This window comes from Lemur catta, chromosome 4, assembly GCF_020740605.2.
Source record: "Lemur catta isolate mLemCat1 chromosome 4, mLemCat1.pri, whole genome shotgun sequence".
NCBI classification, from domain to species: Eukaryota; Metazoa; Chordata; class Mammalia; order Primates; family Lemuridae; genus Lemur; species Lemur catta.
In genome coordinates this window covers 58,105,120-58,128,051 of record NC_059131.1, presented here as the reverse complement: position 1 = coordinate 58,128,051, position 22,932 = coordinate 58,105,120, and the positions used below count along the sequence as shown (strand labels likewise).

Below are 22,932 nucleotides of genomic sequence, written 5' to 3'. Positions count from 1 at the left end.
TTTCCCTGCATTGAGTGACATTTCTTCATTCTTCTGAGCTCATCTGAGCTGAAAGAGAAAGAAATGTGAAGGGTTGAAATGAGAAAAGGACAAATATGTTTTCTATTCCCATTTCAACCCTGAGTGACTTGAACAAAACAAACCCTCCCTATGCCTTAATTTTTCAATTTAAAATGGGGTTAGCGATACCTGTCTCTTTCCGAATTCCCAGAGGTAATGAGATGAAGTCGAATCCACTTTCCAGAAACACCTTTACAATGAAACTACTACACATAGAAAATGTGAAATTTCTACATCTCCTACAAGCCAATGGCTAGTTAGCCTGTATCACACTTAAAAATAGCTTTCATCAGAAGAAAAAGTTTCTGGTCCTTTGTTAATGGTGGTTGTGCTAAGATTTGTCTTGTGGACAAATCTTTTCAGGGGAAGCAAGGAGGAGAGGCACTTAGCATGAGAGCTATGAGTCTGGGCACTTAGTCCAGACGTGGGGACATGGACGGTTATTAGTCACAGGCTATTGTGATTAGAACTGTTTTGATTATTTTAAGTGTTTCTTAGACCCCAGGGACTAGAGGAAGTGTAAAATACCAACCAACACCCACACTTATGGTGTAACTTACCTATTATCAGGAAATGTTTACTCATATAATTGGCACCAATTGAAGCAGTTTCTAAACAATGCCCCCCTCTCCCTAATAACCTTATTGTAAGTGCTAGACAGAATAGTAATGTACAAGCTTACTCCTACTGCACGTATCCGAGCCCCCACCCCCAGCTCAGCGCTCGCACAGCGGCAGCAGCCGAGACAGCAGCTCGCGCCAGATCCCAGCACGGAGATGCCACTGCGGTGGTAATCCGCTCAGGCAGAGCACAACACAACAGGGTATAGACCTGTCTACAGGGGTTGAGGGTGGGCCAGTTATATCAGCAAAACATGTATCAGTGCCCACGGATACTCAGAGCAAACATGTCTCAGATAAAATGCAGTCTGGTCCTCAGTGGGCTTGTAGTATTCCAGTGAGGTTTGCAAAGCTCATGCTGCACTGGTAAAAACAAAAACAGGAACCACTCATGCTACACAAGGCACGTACTGGAAAACAGCACCACGACATGGTAAGGGATATGATGGTTAAGAGGTGGGCAGTGCGTGGTGTACAATGAATTCAAGCGCATAAAATGCGTGTGTCTTTATTGCTAGGTTACCGAAATGCCGGTAACCTAAGTGGAATACAGATCGGCCCGGGGGCGGGGTGCAGTTTGCCGCCACCTGGTGGCAGTTGTCAGCCTCTGATTATCTGGGCCCCGTGACTGTCTGGGGACTTGCAGAACATGCTTAGGAATGATTTGGTATCATCTGCCAGACTGCGAAGATTGACCAGAGAGCATAATGCAGATTTAGGGACACCCTCGCTGGCTCCCTCTCCACCACATCGCCTTCCCCACCAAAAGTAAGAACCTTAAGTTACCACTAGGAGCTCTGTGGTCTTCACCATCCCTGGCCAGCCCACTCAGCTCCTCTCTGGAAAACAGTCCTCCTCCTTCATTTCCTCAAAGCCCCACTAACATGGAATTGTTGGGTGAGGCATATTTTACTGAAGATTTGGGGATTGGAATCAGGGAATTACAGCAAAATTGTGTTTTCTTGAATTTACACTCAGATACCACTGTTCTTTACAATGCATTGAGCAATCATCACTGCAGGAAATTTCTTGCTGCCTGTGTCACTTTGCAAGTCCCACTTCCAACCAACCATGGCACTCAGATGCACTCCCGGCATGCGCATGTACTCCCCCCACCCTTTGTCTCTCATGCTTAATATCTTCTCTTTCTTTCTTGTCACCTGTACTCTTGACATTTTTCCCTCACAGATTAACTTAGCATTTTCACTCAACCCCAAATTAGGTTTCTGGCCCATTTTTTCCTATCCCCAAATCCCTAAACACAATAAGGTCCTTGGTCAAACCAAGAGCCATCTGGTTTGTTCTCCTCTGTCAGCAATACAAAACCTGCAGAAGCTTTATAATTCAGTGAGGGTGTGCACCCAATCAAAATTTCAGGCAGGACTATTAGCCACCTGCCTCCACACACAGCCATCACCAGGCTCCCCATCCCATGCCTAAGTAGACTAGAGAGAAGAGAGGTGCACATAAGAGAGCTTAGCTTCCTTCTGCTGGAGTCTGTATTGCAATACCTCTTGTTAGAACATTCCCAAACTCTGGAGCCACTCCTGGCAACACACCCTCTTCAGGACCTTTCTATTTGCCTGAGAGAACTGTCCAAGAAAGAGTCAGAGATGGAGCCATGAGTTCCTGGGTAGACCAACAGCATCCATACTGCACTTCATTGTGAATGCCATGCCTGGAAGGGCCAGGGAATTCACAACCCAATATATCTTCTGAGAAGCTGCAAACCTGGCTGCAGATAACTGAAACCATCCTCCAACCTTCTTCTTAAGAAATGTGCAGATCTGCAAGGGAACAGAACTGAGAACCCAGATATAAAACCATCCTCATATAGCCATCTAATCTTTGACAAAGCAGACAAAAACATACACTGGGGGAAAGAATCCTTATTCAACAATTGGTGCTGGGAAAATTGGATAGCCACATGTAGAAGACTGAAACAGGATCTGCACCTTTCACTTCTCACAAAAATCAGATCACTGTGGATAACAGGCTTGAACCTAAGGCATGAGACTGTAAGAATTCTGGAAGAAAATTTTGGAAAAACTCTTATAGAGATTGGCCTAGGCAAAGAATTTATGAAGAAGACCCCAAAGGCAATCACAGCAACAACAAAAATAAATAAATGAGACCTGATCAAATTAAAAAGCTTCTGAACAGCCAAAGAAACTATCATGAGAGCAAACAGACAACCCACAGAATGGGAGAAAATATTTACATGTTACACATCCGATAAAGGGCTGATAACTAGAATCTATATAGAACTCAGGAAAATCAGCAAGAAAAAATCAAACAACCCTATTAAAAAGTGGGCAAAGGACATGAACAGAAACTTTTCAAAAGAAGATAGACTAATGGCCAACACACATATGAAAAAATGCTCAATCTCTAATGATGTCTAATCATCAGGGAAATGCAAATCAAAACCACAATGAGATATCACTTAATTCCAGTGAGAATGACCTTTATCAGAAAGTCCCAAAACAATATTGGCATGGATGCGGAGAGATAGGAACACTCATACACTGCTGGTGGGACTGAAAACTAGTACAACCTCTGTGGAAAGTAATATGGAAATACCTCAAAGAGCTACAAGTAGAACTGCCATTTGATCCAGCAATCCCATTACTGGGCATCTACCCAAAAGAACAAAAGACATGCCATAAAAAAGACATCTGCACTAGAATGTTTATAACAGCACAATTCACAATTGCAAAGATGTGGAAACAACCTAAGTGCCCATCAATACATGAGTGGATTAATAAAATGTGGTATATGTATACCATGGAGTTCTATTCAGCCACAAAAAACAATGGTGATCTAGCACCTCTTGTATTACCCTGGATAGAGCTGGAACCCATTCTACTAAGTGAAGTATCCCAAGAATGAAAAAACAAGCACTACATGTACTCACCATCAAATTGGTTTTCACTGATCAATACTTCAGTGCACATATAGTAATAACATTCATGAGGTGTTGGGCATATGGGAGGGGGAAGAGGGGATGGGTATATACACACCTAATAGGTGCGGTGCCCACATCTGGAGGATGGACACACTTGCAGCTCTGACTCAGATGGGGCAAAGGCAATACACCTAACCTAAACATTTGTACTCCCATAATATGCTGAAATTAAAAAAATGTGCAGGTCTGAAGATACTTTATTTTTTTGAACTAAGTAAAATAGTAAGAGGAGATTGTACTTCCACAGATAAAAGATGTATTACAAAACCACAAAAAATGAGATAATGTGGAGCTGACACCAGTCATAAAGGATAGACCAAAGAAACAGAATAAAAGCCCGGGAACAGAGCCAAGTATATATGTGAGTGGAATATGGTACAAGTGCAATTTCAAATTGATGAAGAAAGCATATAGTATCCAATAAGTGGTGCTGGGAAAATTGTGAAAAATGTTGGAAAAAAATATTTGGAGCTTGTTCTCATAATACTCACCTAAATAAATTTTTAATGGATTGATTAGTTAAATACAAATAATCAAATAAATAAGTATGGGCAAATGTTTTCATGATTTTGGTATGGAAAAGTTCATTCTAAATATTATATGATAGAAGCTAGCATTCTGGGAGGCCGAGGTGGGAGAATCACTTGAGCTCAGGAGTTCAAGAGCAGCCTGAGCAAGAGCAAGACCACATCTGTACTAAAAATAGAAAAAATTAGCCAGGCATTACGGCACGCCTATTGTCCCAGATACCTAGGAGGCTGAGGCAGGAGAATGGCTGGAGCCCAGGAGTTTGAGGTTGCAGTGAGTTACGATGATCCCACTGCACTCTAGCCAGGGCAACAAAGTGAGACTCTGTCTCCAATAAATAAATAAACAAACAAGTAAATATGATATGATAGAAGCCATAAGGAGTTCTCACAAATTAATGACAATATGAATACCATAATATAAAATTGGGTAAATTATACAAGCAGTCAATTCACAAAAGAGGAAATGAAAATGATTAAAAAGCATAATTATAAAACTCCAGCTTACAGTGAATTAAGAATTAACATTAAACCATGTATAAACCATCATGTTGGCAAAGACTACAACACATGATAATGCCCGGGGCAGCAGTGCAGAGGAAAGGGCAATCTCCTAAGCTGGTATAGGTTGGCATGTATTTTCTGGCAAGTAGCAATATGTGTCAAGCCCTTAAAACCCTTTAACTTAATTTTGGCTAATTTAACCTTAGAAAAGAAGAATGGGTGCAAAGACATATTTGAAAATGTTAATTACAATATCAATTAAATATCAAAACATTGTAAATAACTCAAATGTCTAAAATAGAAGACTAGCTAAATACTATGGTGCCTCGATAAAATAGAATATCATTGCAGTTATTAGAAATTTTATTATAGAAATACATTTATTGACATAAACAGATGATTGTAACATAGTGTTGTTTTTAAAATAATCTAACAATATGCTTATGTGTGTACAAAATGAGTATGTGTATGTGTGCATATGGATATAGGATGATATCAATTTATTTTATCAGAATTGATTTCTAGGTGATGTGATTATAGGAACCTTTGAACCTTTTATCTAATGCTTGTCTATATCTTCAAACCTGCAATGAGTATATAGTACTTGCAGTGAGAAAACTATTGATTCAAAAAGGAAGAAGTAAGGAATGCTCAGGCCTCTTCTCTCTCTCGGCCTGAAAGCCCTGCAATGACGCAAACGCTGGGCCGACTTCCGTGGAGGGTGCTGTCAGGAGGGCTTCTTGCTGGGGACAACAGGGGATGAACAGGAGAGAATTCTAATGTCCTTTGAAGCCTGAGATGTTATTTTTCTATGAAGCATTTTCTTGGTGCCAGTTTTGTGATGAGAATTAAGAGGAGCTCCACATGAGCTCTGCCTGCAAGAAGTATATGATCTACTCAAGCAGATTAAAAAAAAAAAAAAAAAAGCACACATTAAAAAAAAAAAGCAACCTGGAGAACAACACTGTAAAATTCTAACTTGTGCAGCTTGGGCAGTGACTGCAGTAAGAATTTGCTTCATATCCTGTCTTGTTCATTGGGTAGCGATGGATGTCAGGGTGGCCTTCTGTGCCAAGCACCCCAACCCTCCCCACCGCCCCACACCCCTCAGAACTGAGGAGCTCCCACCAGGAGTCAGCACCATTCAAGCACGGCGATCTCATGAATCCAATATTTTCCCTGGATGAAATGGGTGCACTTGAGCATCTGCCTTGATTGCTCACCCCATCCTAAGAGAGGCCAGCTCTGGGGGCATTTCTGCCCAGAGTTTATAGCTGGATGCAGTCAATGGAGGTTTGGCCCTGGCCTGTCTCTGAAAAACAGGGAGATGGTAGGCTGGCTGAGGTGCCAGAGAGGTACGGAGGGCTTCCTGTCCCCTATCCTTTCAACCTAACACACAGGCGTCTTCCTTTGGCCCTTGGCCCCATTTAGCTTCTGCCCTCTCCTCCCTCTTGTGGCCAAGTGTATTGGAGTCTACACCCACTGCCTGCATGTATCCACTGCCTCCTCTCTTCCCTCCACTCACCCCACCTGGTCTGACCATGCCAGTAATATTGAACCTGCCCTGACCTCTGATTTCCAAAAGCAGAGAGCAAGTTCCCACTCTCAGTCCCCCCACCTTGGAGGCAGGCTCCATCTGCCCAGGCATCTCCCTCCCCCCGCCCTCCTCCCAGCCTCTCACCCTGGGCTCCTCCCGCCCCAGATATGGGCTTCCTCTCCCCTCATGACCACCCTGCATCCCCTCACCTTCTCGTGTTTTGGGACCCACAAGGACTCCCAAATCTGATGCCAGCCCAGATCTTTTCTCCCAGCTCCAGATCCAGACATCTAACTGCCTGCCCTCCGGGTCCGCAGGTCCAAAAGGTGATCCACCCAGCAAAGCAGAGTTATTTCATTAGACTGAATGTGGAGAACCCAGAGCTATACCCTCTTGCCCTCCTTCTTCCCCCACCCCAAGACACCTAGAGTCTCTACCAAGTACATTATGAAGACACTTAGATATTACTTAATATACCTATTGATCTTGATTTCAAATGCTGAGGATTAGTTCAGAAACTGAAACTGTTGATGCTTTGAACAATGAGGTTACTCCAGCTAGGGAGACAGTACCTGGATTAGTGAGCATTAAGATATTATGACATTAAGGACACAGGGATCTGCAGGATTTGGGGCTACATGGTCTTTCCTCAGCAAGTTTATCCTGCAAAATACGCCAAGCCACATTTACTGCTTAGAGGAGTGAACTAGAGGGAACAAAGGCATGAAGTAGTCGCACAAGCCTTCTTTCTGAATGTTCTGATAAGTCTATCAGTGGGATTTAATGATCAAAATCACTGTGCTAGGTTCCCTCATGTCAATACCAATCCAGCATATATCTCACCATGTGGGGACCAGGCATCCCTTCTGTCGCTGCCTGCTGTTGCCACGCCTGGTTCTGTCTCTGGTTTGCTCCTGGCACATCCTTGACCCCAGATCTCTTTCCCCAAGACAGGTATTAATTCTGAGAGTTGATAAAATCCTGCCTGGCAGGAATTTCGGCAATATCAGAATGAGAACCAAACAAGCATGGCACTGCACAAAACAAGGTTACACTGGTTCATTGACCAGCTCTCTGAAATAATCTCCACTTAACTACAGGATATGGTAAAAATTTCTCCCAAAAGGTATCAAGGTGAAAGAAATGTATTTATTTTCATATTTTCTAATGATGGAATTTCATTCATTGGACCTGAATTCATTTAGAATTTTTGATAACTTGGACATGGTTTGGAGTAAGCATTTCCAATTTCTGGGCAAAGGTAAAGGGTGTTTATCTGAGCAATACTTAGAAGGATGTGTTTAACCTTTGATCCCAACCAAACCTGCCTCTTTTTTTAGGGTGGGAGTGGTTGTCAAGGAGTGCCATGCCACCCGGGAAAGCCTTTCTTGGGGTTTCTCAGGAGGGAATGGGTGAGGCAGGGTGAGCAGGTTTAGTATTAACTAGTTTGAATAATTTCAGTAGGCTCCAGGGTGTAGGAGCTGCCCCTGGTAGTTTGATGCCTGGCTTGGGGTGATTAGGGCAGAAGAATAGTGTCCCCCAGTGTAAGAACGCTATAAAGCAGGCCAGTGGCCGGTATGGGCTTTGGATTAGTTTGCATATGAAAGGCACCCTAGATGAGAGTCATTCGTTCTCCTAGGAATTAGCTGGGCCTGAAAGGGACAGTCCCTCCCTGATCAGCAAGGCTCCAGACACCAAAGGGCAGATACAGAAACCAGAAAACGTGATTAATACACACTTCAATAGAGTCATTAAATCACAAACAACAACGGGGTCCCAACAGGCTTACGGACCTAGGGTCTGAAGCAGTGGTTCTCAATGCTAGCCATCTATTAGAATAACTGGGGGAATTTTCTAAAATATAGTTTCCTGCTCCCACACCCAGGCCAATTGAATGAATATATCTGGGCACTGATCATTTTAAAAGCTTCCCAGTGATTCTCATGTGCACTTGGGGTTGAGAAATGTTGCCCTAAGATAATGTTTCTCAGAGTCTGAATCAGGAACAGCAGCGTCAGTATCTCCTGGGAACTTAGAAATGCAGATTCCCAGGCCTACCCTAGACCGGCTGAGTCAGAAACTCTGGGTGGGGCCAGGCCTCTGTGATTGTACAAGCCCACCAGGCGATTCTGAAGCCCGCTGAAGTTTGAGGACCTCTGGTAAGGAGCACTGGCGACTTGACTGCAGTGTCCTCCCATCACATCCCTGACCCCAACAATCAGTGCTCAGCGCTCTGAGGCAATGCCCTGGCAAAGTCCACTAACGTATGTGGGTCACTAACCACGTGTCAGCCTGCATGAGGAGGGGCTGTTCTTACAAGTAGGAGAAGTCGGTGCAACTTGGAGGTTCTCAGGTTCTCCCTGCCCCTGTTAGTCTCCGAACGCTTGGCTTACAAGCACTGTCAGTCTAGCAACCAGGAGATCAGGTAGGAAATACAACACGCAGCCACTGCTGTGGTGGCTGGAGAACCCAGGGGCTCCCAGAGGAGGTGACAATTTGGGCCTTTGAAAGCAATGTGAGACCAGAGCAGGCTGCGTGCACAGAACAAATGCACTTGGCTCCCTGCTTGGCTGAATCTGTGGTTTGTTACTTGAGAGTTCTTCAAGCATCTTCAAATTGCAAATTTTAATATTCAGAGGGGGCTGAGTAAGTGGCAAAACTGTGGGGTGTTACAAAGAAAAGATTGAAAGCAAACAGTGTATCCACAAGGAGAAATTGAATGAATAAGTGGGTTTTCCCTACTGGAAGAAAATGACTGGATAGGATAAGCATAGACTGTAAAGAGAGTAGAAGAAAAAAATCACTGGGTGGGTTTTCTTTCTCCAGTGACAAGAAGCTGGTTCTGGGGGTCACACACCTGCATTATAATCCCAGTGCCTCCCTTTACCAGCTGTGAATTTGAGCAAATTAATTAAATTCTAAACTTTGGTTTCATCATGTACAAATGGGATTATGATGGGATCTACCCAATATTTGCTTTGAGGATTAAATAAAATAATGTTAGTAAAATGTTTGCCTTGTGCTTTTTATAACCCTCAATAAAATTTGACTACTATTTCACTATTAATACTATCATTAATACTATTATTGGCACAGTGACCTAGAGTAAGTTCCCCCAGATATTAGCTGTTCTCATTATGATGATGATGATGATGATTGTTATGAATTCTGAGCCTTTCCCTTATACTCATACCTAGGAAAAGAGCTATAACAAGCCAAGGACCCCCTAAGAAAAATATCCTTTCTCAAAATTCAAAAACCGTATTTGACTCTCCTACTTATTTAAGTCTCTTGCTTTAAACAGAGTAGAGTAAGTTTTGCTATGTAACGAATCTCAAAATCTCAGTGGCTTAACACAGCAAAGGTTTGTTTCTTGCTCATTGCTCTGGTCAATTGTGAGTCAGTGGCATCTGTCCTCCAAGTGATGACTCAGAGACCCAGGCAGTTTCTATCTGAAGATATATTAAGTCCAAGATTAGAAATGGTTTACACTATGTGGCTTTCACCCACGGATCCTAGTTCTAGGATTAGTCTTATCGCTCTCCTCCAAGCTAATTATTCTCATATCCACAAATCCATTTGTTATCTAGCATAAATTGGGGCTTATTAACTATCATGGTAGTTCTCATTTGAATGTACTACTTGGTCTACATCCCTGCACTAAAATTGAGCATAAGTGTTTTCTGACAGATGTGAATTGAGTGGTATCATCCCCTCCTTCATTCTAGAGAATATACTTCTATTAATGCAGCCTACATTTGCATTCTTTTGGAGAGAGGGGTGTAAGTGATATTGAACTTAACATCAACTAAAATTGCCATAGATATACAACAAATTCAGTTCCCTTTCATCAATGGGTTTTTTTTTTCTTTCCAACTTGAACAGGAATCTCCATTATGGAAAAAGTCCACAAGAAAAACATAAATTGAAGAGATTTGCTTTCTCTAGTTTATCCGTGAATATCACCCATCCACCCTGTGCAGGTGGCAAGTCTCCCTGAGGTGTGCCTTACAGCCCGAGCTTATTAATGGCAAATGCTGAGAAGGACAGCTGCCACACCTTGACCACCCCTGGAATAACAATAAAAAAAACAAATCTAACTTAAGAAATACCTTAGACTGACCCGTCCGTTCACCTCCTTGCAGGTACCACATCTGCGTGACTGTGCTGATCTACTTCCTCCCCCTGCTGGTCATCGGCTACGCGTACACCGTGGTGGGAATCACGCTGTGGGCCAGCGAGATCCCTGGAGACTCCTCGGACCGGTACCACGAGCAAGTCTCTGCCAAGCGTAAGGTGAGCAAGGGGCACAGGCAGCACCCAACCCACCTGGCACAGGCTGCAGGCTGGCAAGCAGGGCTGGCAAGCTGGGGAGCCCCAGAGGCGGCCGCCACAAAACGTCCCTGTGTCTGGGGAACAGCGGAGAGGATGGGAGGCACCTTTCCTCGGCGTCTTTTTAATCTAGATCTGCTGCACGGGCGCGAGCCAGCTTGCTTGCTCCTTAAAAGTGACCGCAACCGGTCCATCTATTACAGCGCATGCGCGCACACCCTTCAACTACAAAAGCACTGAAGAGTTGTTTGGTCCTCTTTTTATTATTTATTTAAAGTCTGACAATACATTCACATGGTCAAACATCAAAAAGTGTTCAAAGGAAAGAAACAAAATTATAGTGATGAAGAATAGACCGGGGTTGCCCAGGGTTAGTGTTTGGGGGTGGGGGAGTGGCCGATAAAGGGAGAGAGTCAGTGAGTTTCTTTCTGGTGATGGGACAGTTCTGTATTCTGACTGGGGTGCTGTTTTCACTTATCTATACATGTGATGACATTATATAGACCTGCTCACCAAAAAAATAAAATAAAAAAGAGAGAGCGTGCATGTAAGAACTGGCAAAAAGCCAAACAGCCTGTAGCTTGGTAAACAGTTTCCTGGTTTTGATAAATTAGTATGGTTACCTAAGATGGTATCATTGGAGGAAGCTGGGTGAAGAGTACCCGGGAACTCTTTGCACTACTTTTGCAGCTTCTTGAAGACCTTAATCAGTTCAAAATTAAATGTTGAAAAAATATTTTAAAGGTCTTACCACAAAAATGTTCCCTCCCTTCTACGCCCTCCATCTACCCGTGTGCACACAGACATGCACACAATGGTAACAGCTGTTTGTTCTTTCTTGTTAACACTTCTAGATCTTGGTATTTATAAGCCGAATAAATATACATTATTTTCTCTTATTTTTATACAAATAATAAATACATACTTTTCTTTTCTTACTTTTGTTCACTTAAAATCCATAAGATCTTTGAAAATCAATATACAAAATGTTTTCTCATTTTTTTCTTCTGGTACTTCTTTACATAGTATTTCATTGTATGAATGCTATGTAGTTCTTTGCTGAAGACTTTTTGGGCATAAAAAGAATAGGGTTACATCACCCAATGTCTTAGTCTATTCAGGCTGCTATAACAAAATATCTTTGACTGGGAACTTATTTCTCACAGCTTTGGAGGCTGGGAAGTCCAAGATCAAGGTGCTGACAGATTTAATGTCTGGCGAGGGCCACTTCCTGGTTCATGCATGGTGCCTTCTCACTATGTCTTCATGTGACAGAAGGGGTGAGGGATCTCTCTCAGTCCTCTTTAATAAGGACACTAATCCTATTCATGAGGGCTCTACCCTTAAGACCTAATCACTTCCCAAAGGCCCCACGTCATAATACCACCATCTTGGGGGGTAGAATTTCAACATATGAATTTGGGCTGACACAACATTCAGACCATAGCACCCAGCATTCATAAGGCCTTCTTTTAAATCCCTGTCAAACGTCTGGCACTCCCTTGCTGCAGCTATCCAGATCTCTTCCCTTCTCCTTCCCCTCCCACATTGGTCTCCAACCCAAGAAGCCTGCCCTGGCTCATTGCCTCCCCTTTCCTACCCTTCTGCTGCTCCCCCCACCAGAACTTTCTCTCCTGAATACCCTTTAACCTTTGCTCATTAAAGTGGTCTCCCTTGGCTTCTCCAGTCATTGCCCAGAAGGATAATATAACCTAGCAGTCCCCAAAAATGAATGCATCATCTGAAGGGTTTTTCAAACATAGAATTTGGGGACCCATCCTTAGAGTAAGTCTAGGGTAGGATCCAAGAATTTGCATTTCTAACAAGTTCCCAGGTGATGGTGATGGTGCTAGTCCTGGGACCATACTCTGAGAACTGGCTGACCTAACCCAAGTCCTTTAGCACCACATATTAAAGATCTTTCTTCTCCTCAAAAGGGTTTATTTTAAACACTTCCCCCCCATCCCACACTGTGCACAGTGAGAGGGTGGGAGGAGAGAGAAAGAAGCAGCCGTGAGAGAAGGAGGATGTACTGGTGGTCTCACCTGTCTCGCCCTCTTGCCAGGTGGTCAAAATGATGATCGTCGTGGTTTGCACCTTTGCCATCTGCTGGCTGCCCTTCCACATCTTCTTCCTGCTTCCCTACATCAATCCGGATCTCTACCTAAAGAAGTTTATCCAGCAGGTCTACCTGGCCATCATGTGGCTGGCCATGAGCTCCACCATGTACAACCCCATCATCTACTGCTGCCTCAATGACAGGTGAGAACCCCATCCCCCCATACTCCTTGCAGGGCCCACAGACCATCTGTCCACACAGCAGCCAAGCAGCCACCCTGGATGGGCAAAGCCAGCTGTGAGACAAGAGGGAGAGGTGGGGACTGCTGCAAACTAAGCACCACACTACTCAGCCCCTGCTGATTGTCACCAGGCAGGAATGCGAGCCCAGGGTGAACTGATTTTTTTTTTTCTTTTCCAAGTGGAACCAGAAATCTCAGGGGAGCAGGGAATTAAAAACCTCTGTGATTGGTGCATAGAAAGCAGGCCTGCAAGCTGGATCCAGTCTCTAGTCCATGTCCTGTAAGTTTGCTCTCTCTGCTCTGTGGATCCAGTGGAGAGAGAGAAAGAGAGGTAGCACTAGATACCATCCCCAAAGAGCACATTCTCCCTACTTCTGTCTCTCACTTTCCTCTTCCCATCCCATCTTATGATCTGGGCAGCTTTACCCAGTTTCTTCCAGCAGGACAGGGTAAGCAGAAAGTTTTGATTCCTGCCCTCACCTGGTAGGATGGGTTGGGGAGAGCCATCCTGCAGCAGAAGCCAACCTCAGACAAGTAAGAGAAGGAGGAGCCCGCCTGGAATGGTGGTCAGCATTTGGGAGTCCAGGAAGGGCAGAGACACAAGGCCACAGCACAGTCTGTGATCCAGAGCACCACCCCAGCCTCCAGGTGGGGAAGGAGGCAGCAGAGGAAGAGGACGAACAGGTGCTTCCCAGCATTTGTACCCATCAGTCCTCAGCCTGTAAAGTGGCTTCTGTGAATGAGACACTCAGGCACTATGAGTTTGGGGAAAGACATTTTCTTGAACTTGTCCAAATAGTCTGTTAGTCTGACTCACAGATTCATCCTTCTCCTAAGAATTTGACAACCTGCCTAAACTTCTATAGGTTAAATCTCCCAGCATGTCTTTGAATAAAGGCTGACTCTCCCTGTTTTACAAATAGGGAAACTGAGGCAAACTGCAGGAACATGACTGGCAGGAAGTCCTCTTTCAGTCAAAGGGCTCCTACTGAGTAAGAGGACTGAATCCTGAGATGTGTTTTTACCACCCAGTGACTAGCACGGTACCATGTACATGGTAAACACTTGCTGCATGTGTTTTGTGGAGTTGAATTGACTCCAAGCCTGGCTGACCTCACACCAGAGAAGGCAGCATAGTTCAGCGGCTGCACTCAGTAAAGACGTGCATCTCACATGAACCTGAGTTCTAGTCTCGAATTTTTTTTTCTGGTCTTGAATTTAACCTTTACAATTGACCCTTAAATCTTTTTGGCCTCAACATCTCCAACTGTCAGTTAATTTAAAAAATAATAACAGAGCTACACTTGGGTGTGTCCATGTGTGAAAGAGCTGAATGCCCTCTGAGCAGGAGTCCCCAGGAGTCACCTCTTCATCTGCCCTCTCTCCAGGTTCCGCGTGGGCTTCAAGCACGCCTTCCGGTGCTGCCCCTTCGTCAGCGCCGGCGACTATGAGGGGCTGGAGATGAAGTCCACCCGGTACCTCCAGACCCAGGGCAGTGTGTATAAGGCCAGCCGTCTGGAGACCACCATCTCCACAGTGGCAGGGGCCCACGAGGAGGAGCCGGAGGATGGCCCCAAGGCCACACCCTCATCCCTGGACCTGGCCTCCAATGGCTCCTCGCGCAGCGACTCCAAGACCATGACAGAGAGCTTCAGCTTCTCCTCCAACGTGCTGTCCTAGGCCACAGGGCCTTCAGCAGGTGCAGCTCCCCCATCTTTGTCCTGCTTCACCTCATGAATAGATGCTTCCTCAATATGGAGACCATCAGAAACACCCTAACATTCAGGCTGTGGAAACGGTCAGAATGGTGTAGAGAAAACATTTCATCCTAGAGCCTAAAAATCTGGATTCCTCCCTGTCTTTACCACCTCCATGCTGTGTATCTCAAAGCAAATCATTGAGCTTTGCTGAGCCTATAAAATAAGAAAGGTTGGACTAGATTTTCCCTAAAGCCCATTCCATGACTCTAGAAGTGACTTTGGCTGCATGGGGATGCTCCTTTTAGGATGGGTTCTGCAGCACAGCCACAGACCCAGTGGACCCATTTGCCTGGAGCCCTGTCTGACTTCAGTTGCATTGTTCTCAGTCACACTCAGATGAGCTCCCCAGAGCTGGTGGCTCACATCACACCAGCCTTCACCTGACAGCGTAAACAAAAGAAGGCTGCACAGAAGATGTGAACGAGAGATTTAACCCTGACTTCTGAGCATCTGTGAAAAGAAGACATTAGTTTGTCTGATGCTCTTTGACATCTCAGTATTTCAATGTACTTAAACATCATGGCATTGAGAGCCCAGGTTCTTTGGCAGTATGTCCCCGGTGACTGTCCTGAGCAACCAATGCAGGCAGAACATGTCCACTGGTACCTGCTAATGTCTGTTACAGATGGAAAATCAGGAGACTTGCACCACACTTAATTTGTCTGAGCTTCTTTCCTTATCTGTAAACAATGAGGCTGAACTAGATAATCAAAGCATCCCTTGGAATATTAACTTACCGTGGTTCAATGATTGCATGAGTTTTTTGTTTATTTGTTTCTTCCACCAAAAAGATGGTGGTCTCAGAAAGAATAGGAGCAGTAAGTCTTATGACTTATCCCCAGCTCCTGGAGATGTAGCCACTGCAAAGACCATGTGTAATTACCCATCTCAGACGTTATCTGGTTTATCCTAAAACCCTGAGTACCTTCCTTCTCCTGGAAGGTTTTGGCCTTTGACAGAGCAGAGGGCTTCGTGCCAAAGCCTGCATCTCTCCAGCAGGCTTCAGCTGGCTGATTTATACAGCTGGAGAATACTGCCAAGGAAGACGAGCATGTGAGCTTCCTGCTCTGGCCTTTTGGGTATTTTAGGGCAGGGACCCTAACCCAGATTCTTAACTTTACACTAGCATAAGTCATGTGCTCAGACACAAAATGAGCAAGGATGCCCCACCCTGCAGCTGCACGTCTGGGAAGAGGGCACGTTGCATCTTCCCTTTCAGATGCTCTGAATCTCCCCTTCCTGCCCCATGGCTTCGCTGGCCTCCTGTCTATAAGATAGAATGACCCACAAACCCTAAAGGACAGTCAGTCTGATGAGAGCCATGAACTGAATGCTTTATGACCTAAAACAGCTTTGGAGTTTCTAGAAGGTGAGCATGCAGTTTCCTTCTGTCTCTCAGATCTGTGCTTTGTCTGGACGTGCGGAAGCAGAAGCTCTGTGTAACATCTGTCAGTGTCCTCCTCATAGTTTGAATAATGGGTGCACATGTGCTTGTCCATAGCATTAAGGGGAGAACAATGCTACCTGCAGGGTTTACAGACTTTACCAGCCCTGCTGGCTCTAATTCTACCAGGCCTGGGAGAAGAAGCAATAGTATAAGCCAGAAAACCCCAAGAACAATATTCTGCAAAGTAGCAGTACCGAAAGTATTAAATAAATTAAGTAAATCCAGCTCAATGCAGATATATGAATGGAAGACAAAATTTAGGGCAACAAAAGTCCATGGTCAAAGCATTAGTCATACTTCCAATAGAGAATCATGCCATGTATGGGCTATTCACTTCAGAAGGGTGTGAAGAACTGACATGATTATGAGAAGCACCTGAGAAGAAAGTGTCAAGGAGTTGGGAACATCCCACCTATGGAAGAGAAGTTTAGGGTTGAATTCAACAAGGATTTCTTGGGCACCCACTCTGGACTCTGCCCTGAGCTGGGGACATAGCTCCTTTGGCTCTGAGGAGCCTGCCATGTTTGCTGTTGCTAACTCACCAGTCCTAGTGGGTCTGGGCTGCCCAGAAAACATGGAGGCATATAAGGAACAGATTCTCTACAGGATTCTAGAAACCCACACTCAACACAGGTAATCAAGCCAAAGGCTGGGACCTTTGGAGAGCCTTTTTAATGAGAGTCCTCTGAGATCATTCCAAAGGGAGCCACCCGTCAGTCCCAGGGAGCTGAAGGGATGTGGCTGGACAGCATCATCACTGTGCCTAATAAGAGGGAATGTGGGATGGCCTTCAGCAGTTTCCAGTAAGGCAAAACAGCCCCTCAGAGAGTGCCAGCAAGCCTTCCTCTGACTCACTCTCCAACATCCATTTGACTTATAAAAATGTCATCAGCTCCCATGTGTGAGGAACACCATGATTTGCACTGTGCATGAGTCTCATTCTTATTATAGAAATGTGTCACCCTGTGTTTATCTCCTACGTGTGTTTCCTTGGTGTACTGTCCAGTAGTAAAACAATATAAGACACCAGGGGGTAATCTTTGTTATGTTACTTCCAAAATGTGGGATCCAATTGCTGTCACTGTGAGATTTGTGTTGTGCCTGTCTCCTCCTCCTCCTCCTCATTCTTTCTCAGGGAGGAACTCTGATGTACATCATGGACTCACCATCCATGGACCACAGTAACTGAGGGATGGAGAGGGGGACCTTTATGGGAGGAACTGGAGAATGAGGGTCCTTATCCTCCTTACCCCTTTCCCCGCAGAATGCTGAGACATAAGGACTGAGTGGAACCCTGGGGAAAGGGGAATCAGGCGCTGATCTCACTGGCCTGATTTCCGCAGAGACGGGTATAAGTGGAGAGGGGTCATTCCTAAAGTTTCCATGTTTTCCAGCCTGGGATTCTGGAAAGAATCTCTGTACAGAAATAAAGTATGTGTTTGACTGTCTCATGCCTCTGTCTCTTCTCTAGGGAACCTGAATACCCTATAGGAGGCTTAATGGGATGGTACTAGAAACCCTAATATCTTGCATAGCTAGAAGGATGAACCCAACATTCAGCAGACTCCTAACTCTGTGATGAAATGGGTTGGCAAGATGTGGGAACTGTTTCCAGGTTGAGATCTGGGGAGGTAAGGAGGGATTGTGTGATGTGACCAACTATGTCACCTGTGAATAGAATGTGTCAGTTCAAGCCATCTAGGATGCAGACACCAAGACAGAGTTACAAGTGCAAAAACTTTATTGGGGCAGGGGAAACACCTGGGAAAGATAAAGGGATAGAGGGGAGAGGAAGCGGAAGTAGCCAGGGAAAGGCTTCAGGCCTCTATGCACATGTGGCACCTGTGAATAAAGAGGCTGGGGAACGTGCAGAAAGAGCCTCATTCTGCAATGCAGCTCCCGGCTGGCCCAACAGCGTGCAGAGGTTGCCCAGAGAGAGGTCTCCCATTGGCAGAAATGGCCAGGCCTGGTACCCGACACGCTCAGCCACTGGCTGGAGCTCTCTGGAGAGTGTGGTCTGTGCTTGAATGCCATGGGGGGTCCTAAAGCCCCGCAGCTGGAGGCTGTCAGCTGACTGCACACCCCACCACTCTCTCTCGAAGGGAGATCTGAGCCATGTGCAGCGACCACCATCAGAGCTTTGGTCCAGCCCCTTATGTTTGAAAGCACATGTCACAAAACCCTGGGGCGGGGGGGGGGGGGGGGGGGGTGAAATGACAGTGATAATCACTATAGGCCCTAGAAACCTATCTATTTAAATTGAGGCATCTTCAGCAGGGGGACATGGATAAGCTTCAAGGAATCCGCAAGTCCTCTTCGAGATCCCCTCAAATCATATGTAAAACATTGTGTGTGTGTGTGTGTGTGTGTGTGTGTGTGTGTGTGTGTGTTTAATAAGAGGTACAATTAAACCTGATTCTCCTCAAAAGAAACCATTCACCCTCTGCTCTCCAGAAGGAGGAGAGAAATTAAATTGTTTATAAAAGAAGGGCAAGGATCCTTGAGACCGTCAGAGTGCAGTGAGAGGCAGACGAGCCCCGGGAGAACCAGAATGGCTGCCGGGAAGCCAGAACCAGCTTTGGAATAAAGTCATAACTCACCTCCTGTACCCAGATGAGATAAAGCTATAGAATGTCATTAAAAATGTTGGTGGCAGTAAAATCACCAAGTTCATGATGAAGGGGTAAGCTCACTCTTCTCTATGGAAAGACAAGGACAAGGATTTGTTAGCTAAGGAAAAACCGTGCCTTAGTTGTAAGTCAATAAATAATACAAGATGTGGAGTACGGACATTCCCATGGAAATGCAAAGACGTTTTCATTTATTCCTGAGCACACGTGGCCTGCACACACACTGAAGATGCTTAGCCTCAGGAGCCACACCTGGCTTTGGTACTACTCTCCCCTTGGTGGCCTCAAATCTTTTACATTAAAATGTAGAGCATGTGTGAGTGGGTGGAGCTCCTCAGCTCTGGGACCCGAGAGCAGGATTTCTGTCATGGCCCCCAGCAGGGGTGGGTGTGGTGAGGACACACCAACAATGCTCCCTCCTTCATCTTCAGAGGTGAAGGGAGCACCTGATTACAGAAATTGCTTCCCTGAACCCCCCAGGCAATGCTCTGAGACACCATGATTTATTTCTACCCAGTTCGGGAAAACAGAGGGAGGGGGATGAGGCCACAGAACATCGTATCTCACACCCAGCAAATTCCGCATAAAAGGGGTGCGCCCTTTGGTCCTGGCTTCTCTCTCAAGGAGGGCTGCTCACTAGAAACAAGTGACTACACGATGTCAGCAATGACCCTGCCACCATCCAATGGCACGTTAGCTGTGCATATTTTACTAGCTTCAGGGATTTTCATGCAGACAGATTCAAGCCCAGGTTCTCTGCATTGGGTGTACATGTCTCTTTTTTTTCTTTATTCTTTTTACGTCCAGTTTCTGTTTGGCCTCCACTTTTAATCCAGCATTGCTCTTGTCCCTGCAAGCTCTATCCTCCTAATGCTCCCCCTGCTGAAATCTCTAGGTTTATCTCCACTGCTCTAGACGCCTTCCTGGTGCACTAATTAATGTGGAGTTTGGTTTGTGTATGGACTACACGTAATGTCCCCTGCCAATTCATATGCTGAAGCCCCCACACCAAACGTGATGGTGTTTGGAGATGAGGCCTTTGGGATGTGATTAGACCATGGAGGGCCCCTCATGATGGATCAGTGCCCTTATAAGACAAGGCATGAGAGAGCTTGCTTCTCTCTGCTCTCTGCCATGGGAAGGACAAGATAAGAAGGCAGACATATGCAAACCAGCAAGAGGGCCCTGATCAGAAACCAACCATGCTGGCACACTGATCTTGTGCTTCCATCCTCTAGAACTGTGAGAAATAAATGTCTATTGTTTCAGCCACCCAGTCTGCGGCATTCTGCTACAGCAGCCCAAACTGACTACGACAGTATGGTAATGAGAACTCACCCACCCCTACTCACAAATCCCTTTACCCATCTCTCCAAATCTCCCCTGCCCATGCCATGTCTCCACCCACCCACACTTTCCCTTCATCTCCTAACCCCCATCTTTCACCCGCTTTCCTGAATTTAGATGGCTCTCAGAGCAGGGCTCCCAAGTTAGTCCCAACACTACAAAGCTGCAGCTGCACAGAAGACATGGGTGTTATATACCAGCAAGCAGGGGGCTCAGAGCCCACCCCCAGCTCTCGCCATGGGTGGGTGGCCCTTGCCCTTTCCCATATGTCCCCGTCATGCTTGAGGCCTCTTTGGCACTGGGCATTCATTCTCCCTGCATTGCACCTGTACATTAAATGGGGTGGGAGAAGGGACACAATGCAAGGTCCCCAAGGTCCCTGCTTGATAGAGGAAAGGAGCATGTGAGTGGAAGTAGAAATGTGTGATGCAGAAAAGTCTGAAGCCCCAAAAAGTGGAAGAGAAAAACTGCTTCCTCCCCTTTCCCCGCCACAAATGCTATAATAATAAGGGCCATGATAACAATGATGGCAAGGATTACTTTCTGGATTGTTTGTGCCAAATACTGGGTGTGCATTGTGGTATGAATCCTCACACACCATGAAATCAGTATTATTGTCCTTAATTTAATTTGAGAACAATGGGGCATAGTTGAATCACCTTGTCTGTGATCCCATGGCCAGAATTGAATCCCAGTGATGCCCAATTCCGGCACCCACAGCCTTAAGCAACACTCTCTGCTGTTTTCTATTTGCCATACCCCTGGACCTCTGTCCTTCCCTCAAAGGACCCGCAGCCAGGGCTGGCATGACCCCCCGAACACATTGCCAGGAGGCTAGTTCATGAAGTGGTGTTTCCAGGAGCAGCAAACATCCACAGCCCCATTAGATCAGCAGAAAAATATTTCAAAATGTAAATTGTCCTCATAGTCTCTGTAGTTATTCTTCCAAATAGGCAGGATATGTAGCCACTTCCTAGCTACAAACAGCAGAGTGCTCCTCAAGGACTTCCAGCTGAAATTAATCTTAGCACACTCAGTCTTGAGTACGTAAAATTCCCTAGATAGGTACTTCTTTGGAGGATAAAAGCTTCTTTTAGAAAGACAAATGTGTCAGGCATGGTGGCTGACGCCTGTAATCCTAGTAGCTCAGGAGACTGAGGTGGGAGGATCACTCAGAGACCAGGAGTTTGAGACTAGCTTGGGCAATAGTGAGACCCCATCTCTAAAAATATAATTAATATTAATTAAAAATAAAAAAACATATATCACTGGGTAAGATAATATCTTATGTTTGCAAATAGCAACTTGTGTATCTGTGTTCTGCCTATAAGGCTAGCCTCACCCAGATATAGGAAGCAGAGGTGCAGGGGCACTGCTTCATTGCCTGTGAGAATGGTGCACAAGGGAAGGTATTATAAGTCCAAGATGAACCAGAATATTACCCCAAAGATTGTCCACAGAATTGCTAAGTCAGGAAAGAAAGGTAAGCTAGTATCCAAGCAAAGGAGCTGAGAAGTTGAAAACTAGAGGGAGCAAGTCAATTATTTTCAAACCCTAATAGGCATAATTTACCTAGGGGATTTGCCAAGATCTGGATTCCTGGCCTCATTCCCAGACATCCTGATTTAATAGACCACTGGCTAGACCAAGGAACCTGCATTTTAACAAGCAGAGCACTGATTATAGTGCAGATGGCCCATGGAACCAGCACAGTAGGCAAAACAGAAATAGAAAACACATTGAAAAGTCAATGAGAAGGCCTTTGACAGGAAAGAATGAATTACCAGCAGGTGAATGGAAAGGTTTCCTAACACACAGGCTTACCTCACTCGGCCAGGGTAGATTCTCAAGGGTCTGGGCATGAGATGTTGGTTGGCAGTGAGGCCTTAGGGTCAGCGCCATGCGAGGGAAGAGGGACAGTGGGAGGAGGATTGGGGAGGGGAAGTTACAACCCAATCTACTTCTCAACTTTGCTCCGTCTGGGCCCCATTCCCAGCATTTTCTTCCAACATTTCAATATACTATCCCTCTAAAGCAAACATGCTCACTATCCCCTGCCTACATACCCTGCCCCTGCTTTAGTCTTCCTTCATGAAAGTTTGCAAAATCAGAACTAAAATCTAAAAATTTCACTTTCCAGATTTCCAGACATAAGCCAGTAGCTGCTGATTTCTGGGAGGCCTCAGTCTTGGACTGTGTCCAACTCAGGATGAAATTGTTTGTTTTCCCTCAATTCTAAAACAATTCCCAGAGAATTTTTTAGGAAATACTTTATTTTTATACAATCCTAACACTCAACCCAATTTTATGACTTTTTCAATTATTTACAACTTTCCCCTTATATTCAACTCAGATTCATATCTGAGCAGGGACAGAAGTCTACATAACAGAGCAATGTTGTTCATGTAGGATGGGGGGGAAGGTTGAAAAATTACTAAGACAAAAACAGAAGTCAGAAGTCAGAAGTCAGAATATGAGCCATTTCCATGGAAGCAGGGCAATGATGGTGTTTTGATACACTAGAAATAATCTCCAATGGTCCCTGTGACAAAGATTATGATGCTTCCTTCAATTCCTAAATGTTCTCTTTATAACAAGTAAAATAAAAAGACATGAATCACAACTCTCCCCAATTTTATCTCTTATTAGACAACAGTACTGGGTTCCATGACATATCACGATGACAGGGACGGCAACCAGAGTGTGGTTGGGAGCTGGAGTATACGATCCCCCCATGCTGTTTCTTGGCCACATAATGACAACAGGCCTCATTGTGAGATTCCCCAAAACTCACTCTTTCAACAAATAATCACTGAATCCCTAGAAATGTTCCTTCATAGAATATGAGCCATTTCCATGGAAGCAGGGCAATGACGGTGTTTTGATACACTAGAAATAAT

At 45.1% G+C, this 22,932-nt stretch overlaps 1 protein-coding gene across 1 annotated transcript in view; it reads left to right on the top strand.

Annotated features, from left to right (window-relative positions):
• The window catches only part of TACR1 (tachykinin receptor 1), a 144,891-nt gene extending 130,201 nt beyond the window's left edge, over positions 1-14,690 (top strand). Inside the window, exons 3-5 of the mRNA XM_045549941.1 lie at positions 10,362-10,512; positions 12,614-12,810; positions 14,237-14,690. Coding sequence (XP_045405897.1) covers positions 10,362-10,512; positions 12,614-12,810; positions 14,237-14,528 — 640 coding nt within the window. The 3' untranslated portion in view covers positions 14,529-14,690. The remainder of the gene's footprint in view (positions 1-10,361; positions 10,513-12,613; positions 12,811-14,236) is intronic.
• Positions 14,691-22,932: the final 8,242 nt, after the last annotated feature.